At 41.2% G+C, this 22,208-nt stretch overlaps 1 protein-coding gene across 1 annotated transcript in view; it reads left to right on the top strand.

Annotated features, from left to right (window-relative positions):
- The window catches only part of VPS41 (VPS41 subunit of HOPS complex), a 487,204-nt gene that overhangs the window by 315,627 nt on the left and 149,369 nt on the right, over window positions 1-22,208 (top strand). The window contains exons 10-15 of the mRNA XM_077491629.1: window positions 8,201-8,267; window positions 12,556-12,653; window positions 14,912-15,041; window positions 15,173-15,288; window positions 16,768-16,824; window positions 22,040-22,101. Coding sequence (XP_077347755.1) covers window positions 8,201-8,267; window positions 12,556-12,653; window positions 14,912-15,041; window positions 15,173-15,288; window positions 16,768-16,824; window positions 22,040-22,101 — 530 coding nt within the window. The remainder of the gene's footprint in view (window positions 1-8,200; window positions 8,268-12,555; window positions 12,654-14,911; window positions 15,042-15,172; window positions 15,289-16,767; window positions 16,825-22,039; window positions 22,102-22,208) is intronic.

Below are 22,208 nucleotides of genomic sequence, written 5' to 3' on the forward strand. Positions count from 1 at the left end.
ATGTTGGTGACATTGGACACTCTCACATTGTTCAGTCTGGACATAATCTACTGTTATATTTTTAATTATGTTAAATTCCCTTATTTGCACCTGCAAAACAATTAAACTGTATGTGAGCATTCTCCAACACTTCCAACCAAGATGTGCAGTCCATTATTAGAAGAAAATTAACCTGGGTACTTTTTAAATGGAAACAATACAATCAAGCCTCTTTAACATGGGCATCATCCGTTCTGTCATGTTTTTGCTACGAAAAAACAGATTTGAGTTTATATCCATCCTGTGTTTAGTTATACTCTGTTTATATCCGTTTTTTGTCCTCTGACGTTTAACCACTTTCTTACTGGGCACTTAAACCCTCCTCCTGCCCAGACCAATTTTCAGCTTTCAGCGCTGATGCACTTTGAATGACAATTGCGCGGCCATACAACACTGTACCCAAATGAAATTTTTATCATTTTTTTCCCACAAATAGAGCTTTCTTTTGGTGGTATTTAATTACAGCTGGGAGTTTTATTTTTTGCTAAACAAACAAAAAAAGATGCAAAAAAAAAAAAATCACGTTTAACCACTTTCAGACCAGACCATTTTGCTGGTAAATGACCAGAGGTCTTTTTACAATTTGCCACTGCGCTGCTTTAACTGGTAATTGCGCGGTCATGCAATGTTGTACCCAAACAAAATTTGCGTCCTTTTCTTCGCACAAATAGAGCTTTCTTTTGATGGTATTTGATTGCCTCTGCGATTTTTATTTTTTGCGATATAAACGTAAAAAGACCGCAAATTTTGAAAAAAAATGATATTTTCTACTTTTTGTTATTAGAAAAATCCAATAAACTCAATTTTAGTCATACATTTAGGCCAAAATGTATTCAGCCACATGTCTTTGGTAAAAAAAAAAGTCAATAATTGTATATTTATTGGTTTGCGCAAAAGTTGTCACATCTACAAACTAAGGTAAGTTTTCTGGAATTTACGCAGCTTTTAGTTTACGACTGCCTATCTCATTTCTTGAGGTGCTAAAATGGCAGGGCAGTACAAAACCCCCCCAAATGACCCCATTTTGGAAAGTAGACACCCTAAGGAAATTGATAAGTGGCATGTTGAGCCCATTGAATATTTTATTTTTTTGCCTCAAGCGATTGAATAATGACAAAAAATATATATTTTTTTTTTTTACACAAAGTTGTCACTAAATGATATATTGCTCACACATGCTTTGGGCATATGTGAAATGACACCCCAAAATAAATTCTGCTGCTTCTCCTGAGTACAGGGATACCACATATGTGGGACTTTTTGGGAGCCTAGCCGCGTACGGGGCCCCGAAAACCAAGCACCGCCTTCAGGCTTTCTAAGGGCGTTACAGTTTTGAAGGCCATAAAATGCCAAGATGGCACAAACCCCCCCCCCCCCCCAAATGACCCCATTTTGGAAAGTAGACACCCCTAAATTTAGGGGTACACTAGTGAGACTAGGTAATAAATGGCGGGTGCCCTGAAACTATAAAAAAATAACTAACCAACCAGCGTCACCTGTAACAGTTATATGGTGATCACTGGTGAAAGGGTTAACTAGGGGGCAATCAGGGGGCTTTATGCGGTAGTATATGGGGGTCCCTGGCGCTATAAAAAGCTGCAGCGAACCTAAATACCTACCAGCCTAACTAGCGTCACCTGTGACACTAATACAGTGATCAGAAAAACGATCGCTTATTAGGCTGGGTTCACACTGGAGCGATGTGGGAACGCCACGAATGCGCGGCGGGTTCCCGCATCACATGCCTCCCGGCGGCAGTTCACACTGCCCTATGCGAACTGCTGGGAGTGTCAGTGAAATGTTAATGACACCCCCAGATCAGTTCGCATTTCGCAGTGCGATCTGCAAACTCGGATCGCATGGTGTGAACACCCATGCGATCGGATTCTGCTGCGGACCAAAAAAAGGGTCCCGTGCGAGTTTGCGGCGGGTGCGACACGAATTCAGCCATACTATCTGTATGGCTGAACTCGAATCGCACAGAGATCGGATGTGATTTGCACTGCAGTGCGGTGCGAATCACATCCGTTCTCATAAACCGCTGCAATGTGAACCCAGCCTTAGTGACACTGGCGACGGGGGGGTGATCACGGGGTTAAACCTTTATTGGGGGGGTTAGGGGGGTACCTTAGAACTAAAGGGGGCTAACCCTAACTGCCCTAACAGTTATTACAGTCACAAATGACACCCGCCGGGTGATCAGGGGGTTAAACCTTTATTAGGTAATAAATGGCGGGTGCCCTGAAACTATAAAAAAATAACTAACCAACCAGCGTCACCTGTAACAGTTATATGGTGATCACTGGTGAAAGGGTTAACTAGGGGGCAATCAGGGGGCTTTATGCGGTAGTATATGGGGGTCCCTGGCGCTATAAAAAGCTGCGGCGAACCTAAATACCTACCTGCCTAACTAGCGTCACCTGTGACACTAATACAGCGATCAGAAAAATGATCGCTTATTAGGCTGGGTTCACACTGGAGCGATGCGGGAACGCCATGAATCCGCGGCGGGTTCCCGCATCGCATGCCTCCCGGCGGCAGTTCACACTGCCCTATGCGAACTGCTGGGAGTGTCAGTGAAATGTTAATGACACCCCCAGATCAGTTCGCATATCGCAGTGCGATCTGCAAACTCGGATCGCATGGTGTGAACACCCATGCGATCCGATTCTGCTGCGGGCCAAAAAAAGGGTCCCGTGCGAATTTGCGGCGAGTGCGACACAAATTCAGCCATACTATCTGTATGGCTGAACTCGAATCGCACAGAGATCGGATGTGATTTGCACTGCAGTGCGGTGCGAATCACATTCGTTCTCATAAACCGCTGCAATGTGAACCCAGCCTTAGTGACACTGGCGAGGGGGGGTGATCACGGGGTTAAACCTTTATTGGGGGGGTTAGGGGGGCACATTAGAACTAAAGGGGGCTAACCCTAACTGCCCTAACAGTTATTACAGTCACAAATGACACCAATGCAAAAAAAAAATGCAATTGGTGTCACTGTGACTGGGGGGGGCAGGGGTAATTGGGGGGTGATCGGGGGGTAAAGGGGGGGTGTGAGTGTGCCTGGCATGTTCTACTGTGTAGTGTAGTGCTTGTGCAACTCACCGATGCTCTCTCCTCGGTGCCGGAACGAAAAATACCGACACGGAGGAGAGAATACATCACTTCCTCTCCTGTGTTTACATTACAGGAGAGGAAGTGATGTCACGGGACATTTTCATTCGTCGGGAGCGATCGCGAGGGGGTGGCCATGAATGAATGGCCGTCCCCTCGTCCGGGATCGCTCCCGAACGAATACCGACCGCCGCAGGCACCGGGCGGGGGCCCGATCGGGCCCCCGACCCGCGGGCAGGCAAGGACGTACATGTAAGCCCTTATGCCTGCCCGTGCCATTCTGTCGACGTACATCGTCGTGCGGCGGTCAGCAAGTGGTTAATAGTTTGTTATAAAATTTTGCAAACAGGTCATTTTTCTCCTTCATTGAAATGCGCTGATGAGGCGGCACTGATGGGCGGCACTGGTGGGCACTAATAGGCACAGTTAAGGCGACACTAATAGGCACAGATAAGGTGGCACCGATAGGCACAGATAAGGCACTACTGATGGGCACAGATAAGGTGGCACTGATGGACGCTGATAGGTGGCACGGATGGGTGGCACTAAGGGGCATTGATGGGCACTGGTAGATGACACTGATGGGCACGGATATGTGGCACTGAGGTGCAGCAATGTTGTTGAGGCAGATTGTAGGCACTAATAGGTGGCACTGTGGGCACTGATAGGTGGAACTGTGGGCACTGATGTATGGCACTGTGGGCACTGATGTATGGCACTGCTGGATGGCATTATGGGCACTGATGGGTGGCACTTTATTAATGCTCTGGGGGTTACTGGCAGGGGGCAGGTGGGCACTGATACACTGGCCGTGATCGGGACTGATGTCCCAATCACGGCCACCGGTGATTGGCTTTTTTTTCTCTCCTCGCGCTGTCAGTGCAAGGAGGAAAAATAGCCGATTACCGGCTCTGTTTTGTCACATGATCAGCTGTCATTGGCTGACAGCTGATCACGTGGTAAGGGGTCGGGATCGACCCCTTGCTCGGATCGGTGATCAGGCGAGTCTCATTGACTCGCCGATCACAGAGCGCGCCGCGCGTGCCCCTTTAGGGGGCGCGCAGGAAGCTCGTGCACGGGACGAAGTCAGTAGACGTACTCCCGGCAAAGGAGACTACCTATGTGTGTGATTATATGTCAGTATTACATTGTATATTCCTGTATGTTGTGGTCATTCAGGTGCTTATCTAATAGGTTTTTGAAACTATCAATGCTCCCCGCTGAAACCGGCGTCTGTGGAAGGGAATTACGCATCCTTGCTGCTCTTACAGTAAATAACCCTCTATGCAATTTAAGGTTAAACATCTTTTTTGTTCTAATTTTATTGAGTGGCCACGTGTCTTGTTAAACTCCCTTTGTGGAAAAGTTTATCCCTATTGTGGGGTCACCAAAACAGTATTTGTAAATTGAAATCATATCCCCTCTCAAGCGTCTCTTCTCCAGCGAGAATAAGTTCAGTGCTCATAACCTTTCTTCATAACTAATGTCCTCCAGTCCCTTTTATTAGTTTTGTTGCCCTTCTCTGTACTCTCTCCATTTCCCACACATCCTTCCTGAGGATTAGTGCCCATAACTAAACGGCGTACTCCAGGTGAGGCCGGATCAGAGTCTTCTGGAGCGGGAGAATTATCACTTTATCTCTTAAGTTAATCCCCTTTTTATTGCATGCCATTATTTTGTTTGCTTTGTTAGCAGCAGCTTGGCATTGCATGCTATTGCTGAGCCTCTGATCTACTAGTACCCTTTTCCTTTTCCATCCTTGATTCCCCCAGAGGTTCTCCCCCCAGTAAGTAAATTGCATTCATATTTTTGCCACCCGAATGCATTATTTTACATTTTTCCAAATTAAACCTCATTTGCCATGTACTTACCCACCCCATTAATTTGTTAAGATCTAGTTGCAAGGTTTCCGCATCCTACAGAGAAGTTATTGCCCTGCTTAGCTTAGTATCATCTGAAAACACAGAGATTGAATTGTTTACCCCATCCTCCAGGTCATTTATGAACAAATTAAATAGGATTGGTCCCAGCACAGAACCCTGGGGGACCCCACTTTCCACCCTGACCATTCTGAGTACTCCCCATTTATCACTACCCTCTGAACCAGTTTTCAATCCATGTACTTCACCCTGTTGCCATTCCAACAGACCTTACTTTGTACAGTAAATGTTTATGGGGAACCGTGTCAAATTATTTTGCTAAATCCGGATACATCACGTCTACAGGCCTCCTATTTATCTGGATGGCAGCTCACCTCCTCATATAAGGTTAATAGATTGGTTTGGCAAGAATGATTCTTCATGAATCCATGCTGATTACTGCTAATGATACCATTTCCATTACTAAAATCTTGTATATATAGTCCCTTATCATCCCCTCCAAGAGCTTGCAATACTATTGATGTTAGGCTAATTGGTCTATAATTCCCAGGGATGTAGTTTGGCCCTTTTTTAAATATTGGTGCTACATTGGCTTTTCTCCAATCAGCTGGTACCATTCCAGTCAGTAGACTGTCAGTAAAAATTAGGAACAGTGGTCTGGCAATTACTTGACTGAGTTCCCTTGGGTCCCAGTGACTTATTAATGTTAAGTTTTTCAAGTCTATTACTAATTCTGCCCTCTGTTAGCCATAAGGGTGCTTCCTGTGGTGTGTCATGAGGATAAGCACCACAGTTTAGGTTACCGAAGCTCCCTGATTACCCTGTGAAGACTGAGGAGAAGAATAAATTCAATACCTTTGCCATCCCAACATCCTTTGTAACCAGATTCCCTTCCTCATTCTTTATGGGCCCAATATAGTCTGTCCTCCCTCTTTTACTGTTTATATACTTAAGCCCCATACACACTAAGATTTTCTGCTGATTTTTTCCTTCAGATTTACCAAAACCATGTAATATGAGGTCAAACCTTAGGAGTTTCAATTTATATGCAATCAGGCGGCCCTTGCACTACATGGTTTTGGTAAATCTGAAGACAAAAATCAGCAGAAAATCTGATAGTGTGTATGGGGATTTTATTTTTTTTGGCTCTCCTCCGCTATGTGTCTTTCTTAGCCGCTCCAATTGCACCCTTACATTCATTCCACCAGCATTCATTGAAAGACACAACACGGGACAGTCTGATAAATTGCACTGCCACCTGCAGAAGGGCCAGCTCCTCCTGGCGTCTATAGCCCCCCCCCCCCCCCCCCCAACCTGACAGACAGCCATCAGTTTTGGTAAGTGACCTGGAGAAGAAGGGAGTTTTGTCTTCAACTTTGCTGGTTACTTTTCAGTCAACAATTTGGTCATTTAGGGGCAGGTAATATAGATATTGGTGTTTTCCCCAGTAAACTGGCAAGGGCAGTGTCATCTTAATCATTCTGAAAATCAGGTGTTTCAGTGCCACAGCCCTACTTCAGACAGAACGATGGCCTGCCTAAAGTGCTTGCCTGGTACTGGAGGCCTGGCACTTGGATCTGGTTCATATTCTTGCAGACACTAATTCTTGCACTTTGCATCTCAACTGCTGAAGCAAAGGAGGTACTAATTAAGGGCTTTTGAACTTGGTTCTCCTATATTGATGCAAGTCCTCTTGCGAAGTGTACTTAATGTACTTAGAGGGCATATTTTTGCACCTGTGGAGGAAAGATTCTTATATTTACCTATTCTCAGAGTGTTTTAATCAAGTGACATGATAGTCTCCCAGCGGCGGCTTCAGGGGAGAGGAGAGATGGCCAATAACAAATGCCCCTGGATCCTTGGATGTAGTCAGAGCTGTCAGGGTTTTCCTAAATGATACTTCTTCCTTATGCCTTCCTTTATTTCTCTTTTCTCTCTATTTCTTGTGGCAGCCTCGATGATCATCTCCAGCTTGATTTGTGCGACTATCCCTCAGGTCTATGCTCTGTAGCATAAGGATCTGCATTTGCTTGTCATGTCCACTCCATCAGGGTCCATCACTGGGTTTTGCTTGTGAACACCCCATCAGTATATTAAGCTCCGTGTCCCTTAATTTTTTTTTGGACACAGTTTCCACTCTTATTTTAGTTTTTTTGGGCTGTTAGTCATTTTTTTCCCTTTACTTCTTGCTACTACTGAAGCTCTATAGCAGTGGAGGAGTGGAACTGTCCCCTCCCAAAATCTTTTTTCAGTCTCCCAAAGGTGGCAGTATATACCCACCAGTCCATCAAACATTGTATCACTCAAATATCAAAGAAAGTCCAAAAAAAACAAAACTATTTTCTGCCATTTGAGTGATTTTTATAGCTTTAAAAGTTCACATTTCAGGAGTTGTACTACATGGATAAAAAAAAAGACTTTATACCAGTACAAATAATTCACTAGTATGTGATTTATTTTATATATTATTAGCATAGTAACACGTACATTACAGAATGGTAGGTTTGGCATTGCTTTTTTGTTTCAAAGTGACAAGATACACGGTGAAGACATCTGACAAACTCATACACTCCCATACCTGGTTATACTAGGTTTCAAAAGGACTGTATTTCTTCGGAACTACTGGCCAGGAAAACAGTTCTGTGTTGATAGTCACTCCCAACTGTATCATCTTAATCTTACATTCCTTGGAAATCTAACACATTAATGTGTCTACATCATAGCTTATAGTAGTTAGTCACATGGACTAATTCCAATGTAATATTTAAGGTTAGCTGTTCTTATAAGTAATTAATTTCCTCCGTTCTAAAAAGTAAATTACCTGACCTAAGAAAGCTACTTGTATTTATAGTATTTATGAAACCTCGTTAACATTACAGAACAAGTTCACTTGATTGTGACTAATTACTACTGTCACATTATTGTGTAAATGTTATTACAATTTGACATAGTTGTGCTTACACATTATGCTTCTTTTTAAAGGAGCGTTTTTAGCCAGGTGATTTAAATGAGAAAAGACCTTCACACGGAAAAAAAAAGGTTTAATTCAACAAAAGTTTAAATGATACAAATAATGGTCGTTTTTCCAGATGCCATGTACAGTAGTCCAACAGTGTTATCTTGTGTGTTCATGGAATAATAGGCTACTATGTTTTGTTTTGCAGATTTGTGCTGTGAAAGAGCGACATCCCAGTGAAATAAGAGACCTTCCAAATCGTTATGTGGAGATTGGTGAGTTATATATATATATATATACCAAAACATGGGGTATTATGTTTGTTTGTGCACAGTAGAATGCATTTAAGTGTATTTTTTCTTGTCATATATTGTGCAACATATAATATGTATGTAATAAATAATGTTCGTGGGTTCTAAGTATTTTTCCAGCAAAAAAATGATGATTTTAACGTATATGCGAAAAATGGCAAAATGTGCTCACATATGGTGGACTTGTCCGAAAGTCTGAAGGTTGTGGATTAGGATATACACACTGATTGACACGCTTCTGCACTGTAATCTTAGGAAAGACCTGTTTGAGGATCTGTTAGCCAAGCCTATTCAGGCGGTGCACGAAAAGCAGACCAAACATCACTTTTCTTTTCATTGCAACTAAGCAAACTATTGCCCACTCCTGGAAATCTCCTGTACTCACTTCCAGGATGGTAAAACCTGCCTGAACGGCATCATGGTTAATGAGAATTTGACGGCTGTGTTGAAAGATAAGTATGACATGTTCTTGAAAATCTGGTCTCCATGGATAGACTATCTGTGACTCCCCCTTCCTTATTGGGTGTGGGGTTGTGGTTTTATGCTGGTTGTGGCATTTCAAGGCTCCTTTTTCCCCCCGCTCTCCTTTTTCCTTTTTGTTTTCTTTTTTTCTCCTCTCTTCTTCTTTCTCTCCTTTTTTGGCTTTTTCCTTCTCTTCCCCCTCCCCCTTTTTTTCCATTCATCTTATAGTTACACCAGAGCGTTACTGTGCCGGTGCATACTCCTTTTTCTATCACACCTAGACTTCTTTGTTCGGAGGTGGTCTTACGCCCTCCCTCAGTCGGGTTCTGAACCCTACTCTTCTCCAGATCTGGCATGTTCTCCCTTGTTATATGTTTCGTTTGAACATGGACTTTGTGACCAGTGGACTCCTACACATTTATATTGATGTTTGAGAGCTGTTTGAGGGCTATATAGCCCTTTCTGATGCATTATGTGCATCATTTTTTATGCTCCTGTTATAGCCATTGTATTTCTGTAAAAAATGTCAAAATTGGCCTGGATGGCAAGGGTGAATTAAAGAAGCCCTGTTATCTCATCGGAAGCATATACTTTTTATTTTATTTTTTTGTTATTTTTTGCCATATCTACATAACATTTATATCTGTGTATAGATTATAATTTTAAATATTAAAAATTACAAAATAACTCAAACTATAACCAAAAAAATTTACTTTTATTGCACATATAGATATAGCTTTTAGCTTTTGCTTTTTAAAGTCTGACAAAATTCTTATGTGTGTATTGTTGTGCTGGAACAATGTCGAGGTTTGATTCTGACATTCTTTTGTCGATCATATCTTGTTCATGGTCTGTAAGCAATATTTGGAAAGTGAGACACATTTTCTGTATGTGAAATAGTATGTCAGAAAGCTTTCTCCGTATAATATTGCCTCTGGATAAATAATATTCTAGAAGACTCGGCTCTGATGTCTGCCCTTCTAATATGATGAAAAGAAATGGTGTCGAATTTCCTACATAGCTATTTTCATGCTGTAATACTGCGTGTAATCACCACTATGCCTTATGTTTGACTGAAGACAGCAGGATTTGATTGACTTAATGTTTGTGAACAGTTCCAGCTAATTTTTACATTTGCTCAGAGGTCGAATGCCTGTGGCTTCTCGGTTATTGGGGAACTACTGCATGCTCGCTGTGATTTGTATTTCTACAATAACCAGAACCATGGGTTGCCAGCTTGCAAATTAACTTAATTTTTATACCCTAGAAATTGGATTCTGTATAAAAAAACTAAAAAGTAAAAAAATAAAATAAAATTCTCAAGCATTTAACATTTCCGCTGCTTCACCTGTAAAATCATTTTTTATTATTTTCCTGTACGGTTAACCTTTTCTTTTTCAGTGCCCACATTTTATAACCTTTAAAGGATGAATAAAAAAAAAATTCTCCCTTGCAGGAGAGATTTTCGAACCAATGTTCCTATAAATATTCGTACAGAATTTTTGCAGGGACATTGGTTTGAAAATCTTCTCTCCTGCAAGGGAGAATTTCTTTTTTTATTCATTCCTTTAATGTAAAAACAAGGTTATAAAATGTGGGCACTGAAAAAGAAAAGTTTAACCATACAGGAAAATAATAATAAAAATAAATAAATAAAAGACAGATGAATTTTGATCAAAAGTAGTTAAAAATTTAGTTTGCTTTTAAAAGAGAAGTATGGGAATTTTTATTTTATTTTAGAAGCATACATACCTAGGTGGATGCAGCATCGGTCCAATGCTGCATCTGTTCCCTGCCGGCTTTAAGGCTGAGAACCGTGTGATTAAACACCGCTAATTGCTTGGTTTTCAAAGCTGGCTGAGTAGAGAGCTAGTGCCGTCTGTCACCACCGTCTGCTTTGCCCCTCCAGCGCTCGCTTGAGCTCTGCGCTGTGGAGGCGGTGGGAGAGGCTGGCTCAGGATCTCAGTGGCTCACTGAGAGGCTGAGTCTGGTGCCGGTCCAGGCATGTGGGCAGATCCTGACCATATGGTCGCAATCTTTCCTGAGCCTGGACTGGCTCTATGACATCAGTTGTTAGCAGGCTTCAGCCCACTGTCTGCTGAAAATGGATCACAGGAGTGCACTCCTGTGATCCACAGAAGTACAGCCAAACAAGCTTTGGCTATACTTCTTCTTTAACATTTGATTTTGGAGTGAATGTACTTTTTAAACTAAAGCTACATATAATAAAAAATAGAAATTTGTTAAAAAAAAAAAAAAAAAATACATTTTGATCCATCAAATGTCAATTTACTCCCACTAATAGTTAGAAATTTGAAACTACTTAAAACCAAAAATATTGAACAAAAATCTACTAGTGTATATACCCAATCTAAGTCGGTCACTCAAGCACTTTGCTTTCTCACCCATTGCACCTGAAGTATGAGCAGATATAAAATACACAGATTAAAGTGATTCTGAAGGAAAACTTTTTTTTTACCTTAAAGTGAATATGAACCTAATTCATGAAATACGACCTAAGCACTTATATCTGTGGTGTTTTCTTATCCCTCTCCAAAGAACTAAGTCCCATGTCTTTCTCCTGTTCAGTTTCTCTGTTATCATGATAGCTTGATAACTTCTGACAAGTTCTCAGTCAACTGAGATAAAACCAGCCTTAAATTTGTGTTGTGGGAGGTTGCTATACATAGATTAGCAGAGAGCTGGTCTTGTCACTGCACAGCTCTGCACATTCTTTCCTTCCTTCCTTTGCCTATGTGGAGGGGGGAGGGGGGTGTGCCTTTCCTCCAATCAGCTGTCTTGGCTGTATGCCTAGAATCCACTCCCAGTGCTCAGCGGGATGAGTAAATCTGTAACACTATGTACACTTTCTAAAGAATATAAAAAGCTGAAGACACCAGCTCTACATGTAAATCTTATGTAGGGAGACTTGCTTCATCCCTGTGTATCATCTGAGGCTGTTTACTTCACTGGGTATATGTGGGGGTTTACATCCACTGTAATGCAGACCCCCCAAATACTTACCTGAGTCCTTACTCAATCCAGCGGCTCTCTCCTCTTTCCCCTCTCTCACAGGAAAGAGAGGCAGTAGCAGGAGCCATTGGCTTTGTGGGACGAGAGTGCACCACCGTAGGAAGGGGATTCCTATGGGGGCACACGGAGAAGAGGAGGAGCCTAAAGCGCCGGGGGAGGGCAGAAAAGGAGGATTGGCCCCTTTAATGCAACTCTACAATTAATACATTGTTAAATTTATTTTTTACACAAGCTGCAGAAGTATCCGAATTTTATATACTTTGCTCACAATGTTAGAGGAAGAAGCAATGCAAGGTGCCAATTTCATGTTTTGTCAAGAAGTATGTGGACAGGAGATGAAAGCAGATTGACAGAGGTGTGCACATCACCACACTGCTTCTCCTTTCACTGTCCAGTCACCAGGTGGGCCAGGTCCGTGGGAACCAGGGCTCAGAGGAAGTAGGTTAAACAATGCTGTCAGAAGACTGAAGATATCTATTGGTGGAAAAGAAGTACAGCAAAGGACAGCTTCTAGATTAAAGGTGAGTATTGCATAAAAAGTTGCCAAAGTGAGTTTGGATGTAAACTGCTACTTGGTTTGAAATTTGACCTTATGTGCAGGGAATTATGTAAATGTATTTAAGAAAAAACTATTTACACAGAGCACTCATTATAAATGAACAGTACATTATTTCTTTACATTTCCCTGGGTTATTTTTTAAAGTCTGCTAGATATACACAGTGACTATGTATTTGATTCAATTTTTTTTCGCTTTAGTTTCACAGTTTGATACAGAATTCTTCATCAGTGGAATTGCGCCGCTCTGTGATCAGTTTGTGATGCTCTTCTTTGTAAAGGAGACTTCAGATAAAGGGGTAACTATAACTTTATATTTACAGTCAGAATCAAAAAGATAGGGTTTTCGAAGGTCTGCTCATCTACAGGCCCATTATCTGGGTATCCACCGCTATACTGTTTCTTTGCTACCTCTGCCTCTTGGATTCTGTTTCTCAGCATGGCAATAGGTCTGACAAGGTGTAGCTTTATAGATAACAATAACTTTACTAGTTAGTCCTTTGTCAAATTTTCACTGTTAAAACTATACTGGTTTAGGTGACCATGCCTTTTTAATCCGGCCATAGATGGTTTGAATGTCAGCCGCTTCAGCAGGGACCAGCGAAGACTTGAGTCATCTATGGGCAGGCTGATTGTACCCAAGTAAATCCATCAGTGGACTTGGATACAACCAGCATGTTGGATCTCTAGCGTGCGATTATTTCAACCAGCTAGACAGGGGGGGTTGGGGGGGTCCAGAAAACTGCCCCTGCCAGAAGTACTCAATAGTTATTGCAAGCACACAGGAGGCTCCGCGTAGTGGCATCTGTAGGGGGTGGCTATTGGAGCTATAGCCTCAAATCTGGGGCTCATAGCCTCGAGTCTCTTGCCGCATGGTCCCTGCCTAACCAGCGGGCGAATGGGCTACATGAGAGGCAGATGTGTCCTGGTCGCCGGGCAGTATGGCTGCATGATCCGCTGCTGCTCAGCTTCACAGGGTGAATAACCCAGCTCTCTGCATCCCAGCCCACCAATTCTGTCTCTCCCATAGAGGAGAAGATCCCTGCACACCAGTGGACTATGACCCAGTGGCGCTTAGACATCGGGTGCCCGCGACCTCACAGATTTCTTCATGAAGCTGCCGCACACAGCAGTCCAAGATGGCGCCGCAGACAACATCTGCCCTGCCTCACCACAGCCACTGCCCAGAGACTCTGTCACCCAGACTCTGACATGGACAAGTCCACAGCTGAAGCCTCCCTCAAAGAGAGCTGCAGTCTCCCCAGCCTCATCACCCACTAAGCTGCCCTCAGCTAAAAAGCAGAACTGGGCTTCACTCTCAGCACAGCCTGCTGATCATGAAGAGAACAACACCGACTCCCTCTCTGCCTTCCCTGCAGCAGATGACCCAGCCACAGAGGCTACTCTAAAAAAGAGGAGAGAAGCAAGCGGCTGGATGAGCAGAGATGACATCATCTTTCACTACCCACCCTGCATCACTGCTCTTGTGCCCTCACTAATTGGACCAGTGCTGCCAGCCTTCCACCAGGGCTCCCACTGATTATGCATTTTGTGGAGTTGAACCACTTCATTATATATTAGAATGTAACAATAGAAACAATGTGCCTCAATAGCCCTAACACCATATCAACCTTGATGCCATGATGATTGAAGCCAACACCAGCCATTGACTGCAAAAAATTGCCCCACATCTTTTGCAGACCTAGCAACATCCCTGGCTCCACGGGAGGGATTTCCCAATCAATACTGATTGTGTTGAAGGGGGAATGGAACGATTTTCGCATGAAAGAAAATCACATAATACATGGCCTGCCTTAGGGACAGTTGTCAGTTTAGATGTATCAAAAACAGAAAATGCCTTACTCTGCCTGAGAAAATATTTCCTAGCTCCTGATCTCTGTTGGAAAGAAGGGAAAATTCAGGGATAGATTTCAGGTTTCCATTTAGAGGTACACTCCAGTCAAAATCACTGTCACCTCAACAATAATTAAGGGGAAGGCTCCTTACTGTTTGATTGTGTGCATATAATTGAAAGCTTAACGTGATTATAAGCTTAGTGTTACTAAACCCAGTAATATGAAAATAGTTAATCTACCCCCCCCCCCCCAGTGCCCACAGCTTATAAATCTTTTTACATTAAAATATTGCCACTATATACCTTTTCTGATGATCTGTATACCATGATCAGTTTCTCCAGTGCTGAGAGTTCAGATAGAAGGAGATTTCCCCTGCAGCCTGTATACATGCCCACATGTGTGATGTCAATATCGTGACCTGGCTAGCACTGAGAACAAGTAAATGTTCTCTCCAGCATAAAAGACACAACTGAGCATGTGCAGGTTGGCTACTTCCTGTGTGTTAGCTGGCCTTCCCCAGTTAGACCGGAAGGAAGGATCTATGCATGCAGGATAAAACAGCCTTTTTACACAATGCAGTGGATTAACCCCTTAAGTTCCACAGTGATTATAACAAGCATGCTATGTTTACAGACAGATTTTTTTTTTGTTGTGGGTTTAGTAACGCTTCAGTTGTTCTAATAGCTGTTCTTTTTTTCCAGAATAAGGAGTTTTGTGCCAGACCACGTCTTGATATAATTCAACCAAATCCAGATTGTTGTGAAGAAGTGTCCTCAGATGCCATAACGGTCAGGGGATTTCAAGAAAATGAGTGTCGGGACTATCGCTTAGGTAAAAAGCTAAAAACTAAGCTCCATCTAGCAGTGTTTGTACCTTATGATTCAGCCTTTGAGATCTTCTACTGACATTTGACTCTCCAAAATGTATCAAACTTTTTTCTTTTTGGTTTTCTTTTTTCCCAGAATATGCTGAAGGGGAATCCCTATTTTATATAATCAGCCCAAGAGATGTTGTTGTGGCAAAAGAAAGAGACCAAGATGACCATATTGACTGGTTGCTTGGGAGGAAGAAATATGAGGTACTTCACCTTCTTTAAAAGAGAAGTATAGCCAAAGTTCTTTTATCTATGATTCTCACTTGTACTCTCCCGGGATGCAGAATCAACTTACAGCAGGCTTAAAGTCCACTATCAGCTGAAGTCATAGACCCACTCCAGACTATGGAGGGGACCCATACAATGTCGGGATCCACCGCGATGCCTTACAGGCAGCTGGCTCAGCCTGTGCACTTGGTTGCCACTGTTGCTCTGTTTGGCTCATGGTTCTCAGACTGGAATAATAGTATGCCCCAACAGTTGCACTCTCAGGACTGCTCACAAGAGTGGCAAATGGTTAACTTACCTAAACTGAAGCTGTACTCAGACCATGCACACCAAAGTACTTATATATTCTGGAAAAGCAGTGGAAACACTTTAAATGGATAGATTCCACCCTGCCAGCAGTGCCGGGATGCATACAGAAATGAGCTTTGTAAAACAATTAGCAGAAATTGGCCTGGTTGATGTTTGGATGCTGAAAGCACATTAAAACAAATTCATCACTGTATTTATAAGCATTGTGGAGAAATTAAGTTCTAAAGTTCATAACGCAGCTATTGAAATCTTAGTTTTTATATAGGAGAACAGATCTTGTCAGCCTGCCAGTCTAATATTAGTACACAAATATAATTGAAAAATCAGCTGTGACCTGGAAAGAAAAGAACATTCCCAGTCACAAATTTGGCTTGGTCGGTCAAATTTCGAAATCAATGGCATCACAAAATGCAGGAATTTTTGATTTTCGATCGATAAATCGTTCGCAATTGCTTAAAAACAAATTAAAAGCAGCTAGGTAGGGCTGTAATGACATGTTTTAAATCTATTTTACTTTACTGCTTATTAAAGGAAAAGTACAGCCAAAGTTCATTTGGCTATACTTCTCCTGTGGGTCACAGGAATGCAGTGCTGAAGCCTGCTGTCAGCTAAAGTCGCAGAGTCAGAGTCAGATCGATGCCGCATCCACCTAGGTAAGTAAGAGTCTGAAAAAAAAAACATACTTTTCTTTTAAGAATATGTACATAATTTAATGGCCTGAATCTGAGCATAAGTCCACTTATTGGTACTGTTATGCCACGTACACACGATCAGAATTCTCGTCGGAAAAAGCTGTTTTCCTGTTGGAATTCGGCTCAAGCTGTCTTGCCTACACACAGTCACATCAAATTCCGATCGTTTATAACGCGGTGACATACAACACGTACGACGGGACTAGAAAAGGGAAGTTCAGTAGCCAGTAGCCAATAGCGTCTTGTAGTTGAATCTGAGCATGCGTGATTTTTGGCGTGTCGGAATTGCATACACACAATCGGAATTACTGGTAGAAAGTTTTTCCGTCTGGAAAATTGATATGAAATCTCCAAGATGTTATATTGTAGCAGGCCTCACATTTTTATTTTATTTTAATGTTGTGTTTTGTTATTTACTTGTTTACCTTTTTTGTATACCTTTTCTGCTTTTTAGGAAGCTCTTATGGCTGCAGAAATCAGTCAGAAAAATATTAAGCGACATGAAGTTTTGGTAAGTTGAGTTACGTATGGGCTATTGCCCTGGGCAATCATAAAGCAGAATCTGCAGCAGCATGTGGAAGGAAGCTATAATCGTTTTTAAAGATTTTATGTCAATTGGTCAGCATAATGTACAGGGAGTGGGCACAATAATGTCAACACCAGTATCATAGGACTTTTTTTTAATTATTATTTGTGTAGGGTACTCTGAAAATGAAAAAGTTGTAAAAATCTTTTGTTTATCTTTTCCTTGTCTATGCTCTTTGGGCTGCATGCTAGGGTATTACATATTGTGTTCAGCAGTGTTTCAAGAGCAACAGTACCCATAGTTGTGACTGCATCTATAAAGCATGAAAGAAAAGCTTCACTGGTAAAGAATCGTGGCTGAACTGAAATTTAAAGTGTTTGTTACACCAGTGTTTTATTTTCCAGCTAGATGTCTTTTTTTTCCATGTACTTGCACTTAAAGGTATTCTCTTCTCTTTGTATTTTTTCATTTTGTGAAATACCTGGTTATCCTGCCAGTCCTCATGCTTTCCTATTTCAAACTGACCACACTAGGCATGATAGTACATTCTTCTCCTCCCCAGCATGGTAAGTTTTCTGGCTGTACTGATAGCAAAGCTTGCTTATCCTCCAATGGACTTGTACTGACATGCTCCTCTGCACAGCCATTCACTGGGAAGATCAGTGTTTTGCTATTTCTCTGTCTCCTGCCTACATACACCCCTGCAGTCTCCATCTCCAGTGTTTATGCAGCTAAGAACAAAGATTGCGGGGTTGATTTACTAAAGGCAAATATACTGTGCAGTTGCTCCAGAGCTTAATACGTGAGGCAAATAAATATAAAAAAAGAAGAATATATATATATATAGAGAGAGAGAGCGAGATATATATATATATATATATATATATATATATATATATATATATATATATATATATATATATATATATATACAATATAGATAGAGAGAGAGATATTGGCAAAAATGTTTGCCTAAACTGAGTTGTTTTACAAGGTAAGGGTTCACATATACTGAGGATGTAGCTGTGTTCAGAATTAAGCAATCACATTCAAACTTGATGTTAACCAATTAAGGGCCGAGGCTCTTTCTGAGATTTGCTGTTTATAAGTTAAAAACTGTTGGTTTTTTGCTAGAAAATCACTTAGAAAAGAATATATACAATGTTTGAGGGTTCTAATACTCTAGAGAATAAAATGGCAGTCGTTGCAATACTTTCTGTCACACCATATTTGTGCAGCAGTCTTACAAGCACACTTTAAAAAAAAAAATACACATTTTGAATTTAAAAAATAAGACAACAGTAAAGTTAGCCCAATTTTTTTTCTTTTTTATATTGTGAAAGATAATGTTACACACAGAGTAAATTGATACCCAACATGTCAAGCTTCAAAATTGTGCCCGCTCGTGGAATGGCAGAAAACTTTTACCCTTACAAACCTTCATAGTCAACATTTAAAAAATTCTACAGGTTGCATGTTTTGAGTTACAGAGAAGGCCTAGGGCTAGAATTATTGCTCTCGTGGTGATACCTTGGACATGTGTGGTTTGAACACCGTTTTCATATGCGGGCTCTACTCAGGTATGCATTCACTCCCAAACATGAGCTCGGTGGAACAGGGCGCGTTTAAAAATAAATATTTTTTTTCTTACCGGTATTTAGTTTGTCTTTTTATTTTTTATTTTTACACTGGTCTTTAAAAAAAAAAAAAAAAGTGTCACTTTTATTCCTATTGCAAGGAATGTAAACATCCCTTGTAATAGAAAAAAAAGCATGATTACCTCTTAAATGTGAGATCTGGGGTCAAAAAGACCTTAGATCTCATATGTACACTAAAATGCAATACAATAAAATAAAATAATTAAAGGTCATTAAAAAAAAAAAAAGTCCCTTCGCTGTATATAGTGCTCCCAAAATGCCCATGCCCATTGCAATGAATGGGCAGCCCTTCCGAAGCACCTAAACACCGCTTCCGAAGTGCCGCAACATGGGAGCTTTTAACCCCTTCTTTGGAAGAATGAGCACAGAGGACAAAGCAGGCAACAACATTGTCAGTATTGGGTGGGGGGGGGGGGGTTGTGTTAAATGAATACAAACTCTAGCTCATACTTTATAATATATTGCAGCAAACAGGTTTTTTTTTCCCTTTTGGGATAAAGGCTTTTGAATGGATAAAAATAGATTGATAATTTGAATCACCCCTGCCAGTGTTAAGTGGTTTGTCTCCTCCATATAAACTGATACATTCTGCTGGAAAGCTAGAGTGAAAAACAGACTTACTGGCCAGATCACTAGATGAAAATAGAAGAAAGAATGCCTAAAATAAGGAAATGGATACAGACATCACCTCTAAGCCCCTGTACACACGGTCGGAGATTCTGCCAACCAAATCCGTTGGATTTTGTCCGTCAGATTTAGTCTGACGGATTGTGTCCGAAACTGTTGCATACACACGGTCGGACTAAGTTGTGGAAAAATCCGATCTTTCAGAACGTGATGACGTAATTTCGTTACGATGGGACTACATTCAGGCTAGTAGCCAATAGCTTTGATGTAGGAATTTGATCTGAGCATGCGTGGCACTTGGTCCGATCAAAATTCTCTACACATGATCGGATTACGTAAGACCGGCCAAGTTGGTCGGGAAATATTTCCAACATGTTGGAAAATTGGGTCGGACGGAGATTCGGACGGAATCAGTCCGATGCATACCACACACAGTCGGATTATCTGACGACACGGTCCGATAAGACGCATTCCGACGGATTCTCCGACCGTGTGTACGCGGCCTTAAGAATTGGTATAATTGGTAAGCTGCAGTATAATAAATGTTTTCTTTTGGGGTTTATACTGCTTCAACTGCACAAGCTGAGGCTAGAAGCTGAGCAAAGGCAAAGATGGGATGAAGCAAAGGATAATCGCATTTAAACAAAAACGTTTTTGTTTTTTTGTTAAACTGTGAGCGGGCATCTTTTTATTGCAGAAGAGAAATTCTACTGTATGTCTCTTCTGCAATAATACAAGATTTTCCACCACATGTGTGCATTCTGGATGTGCCAGAATGTCTGACTTTCATGCTCATGCGTGGCATGACCGCACCCCCTGCTGGCCAATCAAAATGCCAAAAACCTGCCACCAAGAAAAAGATGGCAGCAGATGGCAAGGGATGTAACTGTCACATTGCTGAAAGGGGTTTAGTTCTGCTTTAAGTGTAACCTACACAAATAAAATGAAGCCCTATAATACTGGTGTTCACGTTATTGTGTCCAGCTTTGCAATTAATCTTACAATTATTTCCTTCAACAGTTCTAATTGTATATGGGAGAATCCATGTTGTCTCTTTACATTTTCAGGCTCTTCGTTATGCTCAATACTGTTGTGCCATGTTTGTGCCCTTCCAACTCACTGCTAGTCAGGATCTGTCTAATTCCAAACAGACCTTTCTGCATACTGTATTATAAAACCCAAACAATGCTAGTCTTTGCTTAGATTTGAAAGATCTTGGAAGTAGAATTTTTTATTTATGGTATAATTTGGGTACTTTTTTTTTTTTTTTTAACTTAAAATATTGATAAATAAATTGATATATGTGCTATTGATTTATGTGTCGGTATTGAAGTCAGCCCGAGCTACCCACCTAGACCAGTTATGCATATTATTAAAGTAAAACGAGTAAAAAAAATCCTTATCTGAAAGTATAGAAGCACGAGTTTCAGCATCACTGCCAGGCAATTAACATTTGCAGAATATTAGGTCTGCAAAGTCAGCTTCCAGATTTTTTCAGGAAGGTGTTTTTTGAAACAAGATGGAGCACTGAAACGTTCAAGTGCTTTATATGGTTTGCATGACACCGGCTGCTTAGTTCTTCATAAAACAATATAGACGATACAGAATCATGCATCTGATTTCAAATAGCCCAAAGCTCCTTTTTTGTTACATGTTGATTGGCTGAATACCAGGTTCTTGTATACTTTGAGGACTCCTTTGGTGAAATTCCAGTATGTTGGATTTTTTTGTTTATTTTCATTAAGGAGAATATGGTATAAAGATTGTGACTTCATAATTCCGCTGCAGGAAGAGCATGAGGCCACGGTAAAGGTATCTAAAAATGCCAGCACCTCTTAAAGTCTTAACCACTACAATACAGGGCACTTTCGCCCCCTTCCTTCCCAGCCCAATTTTCAGCTATTCTCGCTCTAGCGCTTTCAGTGACAATTGCGCGGTCGTGCTACACTGTACCCAGATGAAATTTTTATCATTTTGTTCGCACAAATAGAGCTTTATTTTGGTGGTATTTATTCACGGCTCCGTTTTTTTTTTTTTTTTTTTTTTTTTTTTTGCGATATAAGCGCAAAAAAAGCGGAAATTTGGAAAAAAAAAACTATTTTCTTTTTTCTATTTTAAAAGAAATCCAATAAAATCAAATTTTGTCATAAATTTAAGCCAAAATGTATTCTGCTACATGTTTTTGGTAAAAAAAATTCCGTTAAGTGTATAATAATTGGTTTGTGTGATCACGGACATATGTACGCAAATGATCATGTACATATGTGTGCAGATAATCATATGTGGGGGACATGTTTTTATTATTAGGGACATGTGTTTTTATTATTTGGGGACATGTATGTTTTGGGGACATGTGTGTTTTGGGGACATATGTGGGGACTGTGTTTATACTGTGTGGTGTGTTGTGTGTTTACACTAGACTGATGATCAGTGAGTAAAAAGCTGTAAAAAGCAGCTCATACTCACTGATCATCAGCCGGCTGCAGCGATCTGCTCTTCTCTCCTCAGCGATGACTTCTGTGTGAGGAGAGGAGGAGCCGATTGCCTAGCAACTGGCTGTTTGTTTACATCACATGACGGCCGTGATTGGACACGGCCAATCACAGAGCCCTCCTGCCGATCTGAGATGCGCCGTGTCCGGGTGACACGAGCAGCGGCGCGATCCCGCTCCTTCTGAAGGACGTTCCTGAACGTCCTATCAGAAGTAGACGGCTCCCACCCGGCCGTATATGTGCATTGGCCGGGTGGGAAGTGGTTAAATAATGTATATGAAATTAATTCCATCCTTTAAATTAAAACACCATTCAAAAATAATGACTTTTTTGGTCAACTGCTAATATTGTATATTTTCTCTACTAAACAGTAAGATTATGTGTTTGCATTTATCTGTTTTTTATTTATTTTCTTTTTTTTAGGATATTGGTTTAGCCTATATAACACATCTGGTAGAAAAAGAAGATTATGATAATGCTGCCAGGTAGGTAAATGTATATACAGTATGTATTTCTATTACAGACTTCTGCATTTTACACAATGTCAAAACAGTGACTTTATTGCTTACCAGTGATAGTTGGGTGGTTTATT

The sequence above is a fragment of the Lithobates pipiens genome, unplaced genomic scaffold (assembly GCF_037356315.1).
Source record: "Lithobates pipiens isolate NorthernLeopardFrog02 unplaced genomic scaffold, aLitPip1_a1.2 Scaffold_19, whole genome shotgun sequence".
Taxonomy (NCBI): Eukaryota; Metazoa; Chordata; class Amphibia; order Anura; family Ranidae; genus Lithobates; species Lithobates pipiens.